The 11241-nt window shown below is 35.8% G+C and overlaps 1 protein-coding gene across 1 annotated transcript in view; it reads left to right on the top strand.

Annotated features, from left to right (window-relative positions):
* LOC125670190 (atrial natriuretic peptide-converting enzyme-like) overlaps positions 1-11241 on the top strand; it is a 40635-nt gene continuing 29394 nt past the window's right edge. Inside the window, exon 1 of the mRNA XM_048905217.2 lies at positions 1-186. Within this exon, the coding sequence (XP_048761174.2) occupies positions 151-186 (36 nt within the window). The 5' untranslated portion in view covers positions 1-150. The remainder of the gene's footprint in view (positions 187-11241) is intronic.

The raw sequence follows: 11241 nt of genomic DNA, 5'->3' as shown, positions 1-11241 counted from the left end.
TGTTGATTATTTTTGTACCTGGAATTTTGGTGGTCTTTAATACCTGATTTACATATCAATAACATGCCTCTGTATGGCCAAATGCAGCCGACCACCTTTTAAAAATTGTAGCTAAGCTTCTCACACCGTGTATTCATTGACTGGTTTAAAATGGCCATGGTGGATATTAAGTCTCCATCAGATAAGGTAAGTGCTGCAACATTAATCAGAAATAGTGCAGTTGTGTGCAGAATTAGATTCATATATTACGTCTTGGTCATCAGAAAGGTGAAGGCGAAGATAACAAACAGTGATCAAAATTATAAATCCTATAAAGAATATAACATCGAGAACGGGGCATACACGGACCAGAGGTGGGATCAGGTGCCTATAGGCAGATTAAGCATCCCCATTGACAAGTCGCACCCATCATGAACCCTCTACCTCGATCAGATAAATGAAGAACTTAATCCGTGATCAAAATCAGCATGGAAAGAACAGCCTAACAATTGGTATGAAACACGTCAGATAGCGTTCGACTTAACGATAGGCTGTATTTACAAATAAGATCATTTTATGAAAATTGTATGATATTCCACATAGTCAACACTCTGAAATTTTCTACAACTTCAAGCAGTCTGAAATTTCTATAGCTTCAAATATGGAGCGTTCAAATGATGACGGCTAACTGAGCTGAGCTGAGAGGTTCGTGAAATTAAAGTAGTTAATCCACAACGACAAGTAGACCACCGCATCCATTGTATCAGGTTTTACCTAATAAAAGATTAATAATTCATAAAGATATCGCTAAATTAGTTGCATTGAAATATACGAGACAAGAGTAATTTCTGCGATTATCTCGACCAAAAAAAAAAAAAAATCTAAATCGGTAAAAGTTGCATGAAACCTGTATTCATCATATGAAAGCTACTTTTATGAAAAAGGCAATCCACCTACGAATCGTGTAATATTCACCCTTTAAAAATACCTATTTTATGGTACCTCAGGTGAAGGTCGCGTTACTCTTATTTATCGTATGCGCATAAAATATAAATTACATACTATGTATCTTTTAAAGCACATCTGTTCTTTAAGTAATAGAACAGTGCAACTTTGAATAAGACAACAACAAACAGACACTATATCTCAAATGCACGAGGGTTATCCTACGATTCAAATGAAAACAACACAAAGACTTTCCATTTGTAGCCTTTTCACAAGTCACTCTCAGCAAGATTTTTACAAGAATTACTGACTCTGAAATGCCTGTTATCTATGAAGTCGTATAAGTTACGAGGAGTTATTGTACTTTTCAAATTTTAATGAGGGCGACTGTATAAAATAGTCACTGTACATTAAATCTGTACGAGATTCTCTCTGCTCTCTGGTCAAAGATTGTGTTTAATAATGATTATGTTTAGATATATAACCTACATATTAATATTGTTTAAATGATACTTAAAATATAATTCATTAAAAGTATACTAAATATGATTTTAACTAAAACAATTTCTATTAAGCTTCCTCTTAAAATACGAAAATGTCAACTCTAATTCTGATTGAAGAGAGAAATTATACAAATCGATAAATAAATGTTCATATCATTACTGTGTCATCTGTGTGGACACGGACGGAAGGAGAAAGATTGACATGTAAACGTATACTTTCTATCCAGGTTAAAACCTCCACGGACTTTGAACTTTATCCAACAAGTTTACTTTACAATATACACAGCTGTTCATGCTGCGTATTACTTGTGATGATATAATAGACCAATCGCTTCTTCCCGTATAGAAAAGGATCGAAAGTGCGAAGGAAAAGTAGCGAAAGTGCAAGAGCAATATGAAGTGAAATTCCGAGGATAAAGGCTCGAAAACATGAAGCCGACGAAGCGAAGCGAACTTCGTTCCTTCTCAACCTCAACATTACTGCTCCATCGACCTCACACTCTCGCCCCTTCGTCTTCGCAGTCGGAAGTTTCGGTACTACGCATGCGTAAAATCAGAAAAAATGGAATGGGGTGATGCACACCGATAGGGATGTGGACTACTGTATATTCTGAAGTGATATGTGTATTATCATATTCAGACGTACAATGTGCATATGATTGATAAATACATTAAATTATACCAACATAAACAAATTGTCTTCCTGTGAACAAAATCTGTACTTTATTCCAAATTTGTTTCTGGATAGCAATATCTTATTTTATCTTTAGTTTAGCCCAGATGACAGAACTTGATAAGTCTTAATCTTAGGTATGCTTATACTAAAACTTCTTCACACGAGGAAGCGAAGGGGTGAAATTGCGAGGTCGAAGGACGTAGTTATTAAGGCGAGCATGCGAAGTTGCGATGATGAAAGGGTGTAGTTACGAAGACGAAGGAGCGATGTTATTTTTGGTCTTTCATCTTTTTTGGCGAAAGACGAAGATAACGAACAGTGATCAATCTTATAACTCCTTTAAAGAATACAAAATAGAGAGTTGGGGAAACACGGACCCCTGGATATACCAGAGATGGGATCAGGTGCATAGGAGGGGTAAGCATCTCTTGTTGACCGGTCACACCCACCGTGAGCCCTATATCTTGATCAGGTAAACGGTGTAATCTGCAGTCAAAATCAGTGTGCCAAGAACGGTCTAACAGTCGGTACGAAACATGTCAGACAGCATTTGACACAAAGATAGGTTACACTGGCAAACTAGATCATTATAATTCTTTATTTTAAAAACGAAGGAGCGACTGGCCTGTGCAGAACACAAGACTTTATTCAAGCAAGTAGTATCAAAATGAATCCAATGGAATAGATGTTGTTTTGATCAAGACTCACTGCTCTATTGATTTTAGAAAAAGAAGTTAAACTTTTCCTCTGATATACATAAGTATACCTGCCTACATACAATTTTCTGTACCTGTCAAGGTAGTCTAATAATAGTAAGGACAGTTGCTTTGCAACCGATAGGCCTTAGTTCGATTCTTAATCCTGGTGCCGCGTCAATTCTATGACGCTTAACATAGGTAGGGAATGTTTCCTCGCCAAGCATCATACATGAAAATTTAAGTGAACGCCACAAAGCTTTTGGATATAATCTTTAATACGGAGATCCCGTGTCATGGTAGGCGTTGGCACGATAAGGAATCCGCACAGCTACGACCATAGCGTCATTCATAAATCATGCGCAAGTCGAAATGTGTGGCACTTCGCTTAAAGTATGCCTGGTTCCCATTGTCGTACGATCCGTTACGAACGCCACGATTGACCATTCGTAGCTGATCACGGAAGTTTTCTGGAATTTTAGGTTTTGATACGAGAAGATGCGAGTTAATCCTTTACTATACGATTTGTTGCGTTTTGATCCCATTAGGTCATGATTGATAAATTTCAGGTGACACGATGCGTCACGATCTGAACACCCGTTCAAATACGATCACACACGTTCTGATAAGGTTCTTCTGATTAAGTTCTCGATTGGACCTCGATCTCATACGATCATCATGATTATATCTATTGTGGAACATCGCAACAAAGTGTGGTGTACTGACCCGGATCATCACGATTTGGGAGCACGATTAGATGCGATATGTTGCGCTTTGTTACGATGCAATACGTCTGATGCGATTATAACGACTGAAAATTAATCGCGTTGATTTTTTAACAGTCAAAATTTTTTCTACAATCAACTCGATTGTCATGACAGACGCCAATATTAGGCAAAATTTGATACGATCACCACGATTATTCCACGATGAACACCATGATTTCAATCATGCCGGACCGGTCGCAGTAGTTCAGTGGTAGAGCGTTCGCTTCGTTACCGGGAGGCCGTGAATTCGAGCCTCGCTTATGCTAGGGCCGCGTCAAAGACGTTGAAATAGTTATATTGCTCCTTCGCCAAACGCTCGGCATTTAGAAGTGAGAATCACGGGTCTTTCGGATATTACCTTAAAAACGGAGGTCCCGTGTCACGGCAGGCGTTGGCACGATAAAAATAGCCCTCACTGCAACGGCCCTGAGCGCTAAGTATAGGTCAAAATTTGTGGTACTTCACCTACAGCTGCTGACGTTTCCATATCAGTGAAAATTCTCGACGGGACGCAAAACAAACAATCAATCAATCGTGCTGCGAATCGTGATAGTGGCAACGTAGCATTAGTGACGTCAATATCTGAGAGAAAGACGTGAAACATACACAAACAAACCAAAATAAAAAACAAAACTTCAATAAATTTATTTCAGCCATCGCTGTTGTAGAAGTGAAGTTGACAATAAAATACATGCACTTCCAATCTGACAATTTTTACTTCAAGTGGTTGTACATGTGATTTATTAGAAAACATTTGGACAAATCCTGTCAATAAATTATGCTAAATGAAATGCTAATTTCCACGCTCTGATTTGAGGGGTAATGTACATAATCATAAAACAAGTGTCTTTAGGACAGACAATGTAGGACCTGAATGTAATAAACAGTGAGAAATAGTTTCTGACACAAACACACTAAATCTATAAAGATTGTAAAAGGTTTGTTCCGAAAGTCAAATAACCTTGAAATTTTCCACTACAATTATTTTGTATGGATGTAATTCAATATGTTTGAATTTTACATGCCGGTTGTAAACAGGTTCATGGCGTGGTGATATAGGATTTTGATTGTATTTTTATTGACTTTCCGAATCTTATCTTTCCATGAAAAAAAAGTTAAGATGCGTCCACTGTGGTTAATGGACGCTGACTGCGCTGTATAATGATACTGAAGAATTCAGTGGTCTTTGTGCAGTAAAAGTACATATCGAATCCACAAGATTTATATGAAATAAACAACGCGACATTGAGTCGTAATACCGTGCTGCATATAATATAATTATCGTAATCTGGTTACAAAGAAATAGTGCAGATAGGACAACTTTGAAATCTACGTAATCCTTCGCTGTCATAAAATGAAATGCCATCCCGTGGACCATTAAGTCGTTTAAACCTCCTTCAGAAAAGTTCCATTCGAAGCAAAGGGTGGACGCAAAACACGAACAAACAAAAGTGGATAAAACCCATTGCCACGAAAATCGAGCGTGCTCCGTAAATAGAGAGCACTTGTTAAAATTAACTCATGTCACACTATTTATCGGGAATGTTTTGTGTAAGCAAGAAGTAAATTATAAATCAGCAACAAAAAAAAAAAAAAAAAAGAAGAGGTGAAATAAGCACAACCCATCTTCCAGGCCTATGGATATAATACATTTAAAAAACCCAAACAAACTCGGATATCCATTATCATCAAGATAGTTATTCAATCATGTCCATGCACTGCGCTAACTTATGAATGGTGGTCTTTTCTCCGATGGTATTTTATTTTGGAGAGTGTGAGGGAATCCAATCTGCTTCTGGTCTGGTCAGTGATACATATGTATAGTATATGCAATGTACCAGTTTTAAATATCACCGCCCCTTTCCACTCGAATATTTTAACCAACCCGTGGACTGTTTTGCATTGCACCGTTTATACTTTTGGTTTGAAATAAAATTCCTTTGAACATGACTTTTCTTTCATATCGCTTATACTAAAACAAACATTAACTATGCCTTCAGGTAGGTTTGTGCTTGCTAGAGAAGAAAAATACTATAATTAAAACCCCATATATATATATTCGGCTTTGATGGTATATGCCATAGTAACCCATGCAAGCTCGAAAGTCCATTTCTCATAGGGTTATTTATATGTATATCTTCGTCAAATCAGAACTCTCAATTCCTGTAATAGACCGGACAGAGATGGATAATTCTGTTTATCTGGAATTGAATTTAGGCTGATCACAAGTGGATATAACTCATGTTATCAAGCGTTTGACAATCTGTTAAACGAATATTTTAATGTTTTTAATGAATGTTTAACTAAATACCTTGTCAAATTAATTAATATTGCTTTTTCACAACTACATTTGGCACACCTGAACAAAAAGAGGAAAGCACGATGTTTAAGTGCTACTTCTTTGAAAATATTCTATCGAATACACAGCTTTAAAAATGCCAACCGAACCAGAGTTTCGAACATTTTGAGACAGTTTGTTCCAAAGGAATGCAGAAGTGTAGCTGTATGAACATTTAAAATTTTCAGTTTTAGCTCTTGGTAAATATAATAAATTAGACATATAATCATTCGACCTGGTTTGGCGGCAATTCACATATCTTGTATATTTAAACACGTTTAGGTAATTTGGCATTTGATTATTTAAAACTTTGAACAGAAAGACAACCTTTCTAAACATAAAATAATCCTTAAGGCCATCCTTAAAAAATTGTATGTTTGCTGTAACGCGACTCAGATTTTTCAGTGTGGGTAGGTAGGTAGGTTTTTTGTTGTTGTTTTTTTAATTTGATTTGTAAATGAGCAAAATTGCGATTAACAGTATTAAGACAACAGATTAGAGATTTCAAAACTTATAACTTTACTTCGAGAACTGAATTGGAGTCGAGTCTTCAATGGAGAATGTAAATATATCGCGATAAACAGGTACTGGTATATATTTATATTTACATTCTGTTCTATATAACATTACCAAGTAGACAATGAGTTTATTTAAGAAATAAGATATCATTTTTGAATGTTGTTGGGATATGACATGAAGTTGGTCACGTGATAAAATCCTATAACGCCCGAAGGGCGTTATAGTAGATTTGATCACGTACCAACTTCATGTCATATCCCAATAACATTCAAAAATCTCACTTTTAGTGTGCCTACTTTTACAAACTAAAGTACACAAGACACGGACAGCATTCAGACTTCAAAAATATATAGGTATATATAGGCAATATAAAAAGGGGTTGCTATTAATACTAGTGTAATTACTTGTCAGTCTTCAACAGATACTGAAATAAAGTTATCTATATATTTAAATGTTTAGATGTCTTCCATTTTGAAAATCTGTGAATCGTGGTTTATTAACCAAAACCTTAAGCACATTTTAGGTACTTGGTGGCTGCATTAAAACGTCGAACGCATATCTGCTAGACCTAGTTTCAACTTACAATTGGGACTGCTGGTCACCCAAGTCATTACTGTGGCGTATCATTTTTAATTTTTGTCAAAGTCCGTTAAAACACTAATTGATCATATGAACACGCATGATATGTAGAATCAGTGTGTGGGTTGGCAGCAACTGATGACCTCGGAGGTCAATGCACATCAGAGATAACGAGGAACTGCTGTCACTGACGGTGTCAGGAAGACAATTTGATTCATGAATTGACATAATCTACTGATACGACAGGTTTATGAAGTATATTCAATTTCATATATGCTATTAAATTTGTTCTTTTATTTTTCAATTTATTTACCGTCAGATATACAGCATGTATTGCTTTATAAATTGACGGTAACAGTAAACGTGACCATCAACTTGTCCACCATGTTGGATTTTTTTTTTTGAATCTCGATCTCGATCAAAAATAAAAAAAAAACTTTCAGAGTAGCCATAAAAAAATTGAATCGCGGTGTTTTGAGTGGGTCGGTCGCGTTACAGCAAACATTCATTTTTTTTTAAAGGATGGCCTGAGTTTATTTTGAAGAATCCATTCTGCACCCAACTTAAGGTCCTCTTGCAATTTTGATTCAATAACATCAACAGATTTATCACTCACTCCCTGTGAAGTGTCGTCTGCATACATTGTAACTGAAGAGTGTTTAAGACATTTTGGATAATCGTTAAAGTACAAAATAAAAAATAATGGTCCTAAAATTGATCCCTGAGGAACTCCTATGGGTATACTTTTTTCTCTAGATAACACACCTCTCCAACTGACACATTGCTTACGATTTGTAAGATATGATTGAAACCATTTAAAAGTATTGTGACAAATTCCAAAAGACATAAGTTTATGCAAAAGTACTTCATGGTTGACTGTATCAAAGGCCTTACGCAAGTCAATAAACAGAACCCCTGTAAGCTTTCCATCGTCCATGCTTTTGAACCATTTATCAGTAAGACCATTCAACGTTGTCTCACATGAATGACTTGGCCTAAATCTAGATTGACTATCTGTAATTAATTTGTTTGTGGATAAATAATCATAAAAGGAATTGAAGACATGTCGTTCAATAATCTTACTGACAACTGGTAAAATAGAAACTGGTCTGTAATTATTTACCAAATGCTCATCACCTGCTTTGTACAATGGGACTACCCTAGCTCTTTTCCAAGTATCTATTCAATTGCAATCTATTCAAAGAGACCGGCAAATTACGCATATCGCACCTAGTTTCTGATTTTTTAAGGCATTTGAAGCAAGTGGGTATTTTTTTTTTATCTGGGTCAGAGTTAGACCCCTTTCTATATTCATGGTATCACAGAGTTCCCGGGCCTAAAACGGGCTTAGCCCCATGTGTACAAGTGCTTCTATTTTTGTTCTACTTTAATTAGTAAGACGAACGCTTGCGAAAAGTTAAAAAAATGTGTTTTGCCTTGTAGATTGTCAAAAGCCTTTTGATAAGATTGATAGAGATATATTATTTTTTAAATTATCGAAATATGGAATTGATTGTTAAATGTTATAAAGTAAATGTACTCTAACATAAAAACGTGTAAGGCACAAAAATTAGTCGTCAAAGTTTTTCAGATGCCAAGAGGGCTTGATCGAGGGGAGACACTCTCCCCATTGTTATTTTCCTTCTATATAAATGATTTTGATATACAATTTATTGAAATCATGTGTATACCTGTAGAAATTAGAGAAATAGCTTTGTTTTTGGTCATTTATGCTGATGATACTGTTTTATTTTCTGAGACGGAACAATCTTTTGTTGTTTGAGACCGCAAAAACCGAGGTCCCGTGTCACAGCAGGTGTGGCACGATAAAGATCCCTTCCTGCTCAAAGGTCATAAGCGCCGAGCATATGCCTAAATTTTGCAGCCCTTCACCGGCAGTGGTGACGTCTCTACATCAGTGAAATAATCTCAAGCGTCCCGCAACATACAATTAATCTTAATTGATAGAACAAAGTTGACATTGTTCGACACTTATATTAGTAGTATAGCAAATAGTTGTGAAGTCTGGGGTTTAAACCCAGCAAATGAACTGGAGAATATTCATTTAGATTTTTGCAAAAAAGAAAAAAAGTTTAAGAAGAATACTGTTTCCATGATAGTGTACTCGGAATTAGGACGCACTCCTCTTATCTTAGATAGGAAATATAGAATGATTAAATACAGGTTAAAGTTTTAAAAAATCAGATAATTGCATTTTGAATAGTGTGTACCATGAAATGTTAGAAGTATGTAATTCAAAAACGTTCACCTTTTGGTTGTTGAATGAAAAAAAAAAAAGAAAAAAAAAGAAGGTTTGATATTTTTTTTAAGATTTGGAAATATATGGGATTCCCATAATATAAACCAAAAGCACTTTTTATTACAAGTAAAACAAAGGCTGGATGACGTGTTTGTGTAAGAAATGAATGGAATTTTTGAAAATTCATTAAAATGTAACTTAACTTGAAATCGCAAAACTTTTCTCAAATCAACATCAAAATCTTTGACTTTTCAACACTTTATACGACCATTCCTCACGATAAATTTAAGACTATACTTTTTGACATCATAGACAGTTGCTTCTTCAACAAAATTGGGAAACGGAATTATTCATATCTAGTGATTAGTCATCCAAAAAATTACTTTGTTAAACATCATTCTGATTCCACGCACAAGTACTCTGAAGTTGAAATTAAAAATAATCTAGAGTTCCTCATTGACAATATCTTCGTGGTCTGGTGATCAGGTCTTCTAACAGTCTGTTGGAATTCCCAAGGCATGGGACTGTACTTGGCACACTGATTTTGACTACGGATAACTCCGTTTACCTTATCAAGATATAGGGCACACGGCGGGTGTGACCGGTCAACAGGGGATGCTTACTCCTCCTAGGCATCTGACTCCACCCCTGGTGTGTCCAGAGGTCCGTGTTTGTCCAATTATCTATTTTGTATTGCTTATAGGAGTGATGAGATTGATCACTGTACGTTATCTTCACCTTTCATACAAGTATGTAAATGGTGAATTTAAATTTCAGTTATATCTAACAAAAACAATTTCAAATTCATTAAAGAAGCAATTTTAGTGATATATTTGAATGATATTTCCTGAAATAAATTTGGTATCCCACCTCTGCGGAACCATTCTCTCACCAGAGGGCGCGTTACGCAAGCCGTAGTGCGAGGAGCGCACGGAACTCTGGGTAGAGAATGTTGCGGAACCTCTCTGGTATTTCCCTTTGTCATTGTGTACAGTTATTGTCGTTTTGTAGTATATAAAAAAAGGAGACCGTTCAGATCCGGAACACAGATTTCCGGATTAACAATGCAAAATAACGTGTAAAAATTCCCCAGAAAAACCTCCCGGAAGGATTAATGGAGTCCGGATTACCGAGGTTCCACTGTATTATGGAGTCACATGGGCCTTCTATCCAAGTTTAATATATTTTGATTGTGACACAAAATCTCGAAAACTTTTCAACATGAAGAATTCATATCCTTTACATAGAATGGTAATTGCCTATTTATTGCGGGCGTCTGTTTGTCTGTTCATTATCACTTTCTTGTGACTTGATTTCTTGAACATTTTTCAATATAAAGCTGATATATTTTATACAAAGGTAGTTGACCATTAAAGAAAGACACGTATAAATTTTTAGTCATGAGGTCAAGGTCACGTCAGACGTTCCCACTAAGTTGACTACACTTAGAGCCTTCAGTATTTCTCTTTATACAAAGTGAATGTAGTTGACCCTGCAGTTCCTCAGCATGGAAATGTAAATCTGGTAGAAGAAGACAATCACTGCTCTCTGTCATTAGCACAAGAGCATGTGATATATGAATTAGATTCCTTGAGGAGTCCTTTCTGGTAGTTATTTTTCTAGTACTTTTAGAATTACATTTAAAAACTACAGTGTGGTATTACAATGCACCGACCTAAATTGGGTAATTTGACAACCCAATTTGATACGCATTATGTAATTATCTTAATAAAAATAACCGTCCCATAAAAAGGGGGATGTGATTGAAAATTTCATTAATTAATTTACGAGTCCAAATAATACGGAACCCTTTTTTTATAAGCAAGGAAAAAATTGGCAAAATATTGAAAGACAGACGGAAAGCGTGCAGTTGGAAAGGGTCCACTCTTTTTAAAAGTTACCCATCAAATTAGCATATATTTAGAATTGGACTGGTTGGGGGGGGGGGGGTGATTTGAAAAATCTTATAACTTAAGAAAT

Source organism: Ostrea edulis, chromosome 4 (genome assembly GCF_947568905.1).
Source record: "Ostrea edulis chromosome 4, xbOstEdul1.1, whole genome shotgun sequence".
Taxonomy (NCBI): Eukaryota; Metazoa; Mollusca; class Bivalvia; order Ostreida; family Ostreidae; genus Ostrea; species Ostrea edulis.
This window is presented reverse-complemented; position numbering and strand designations above follow the sequence as displayed.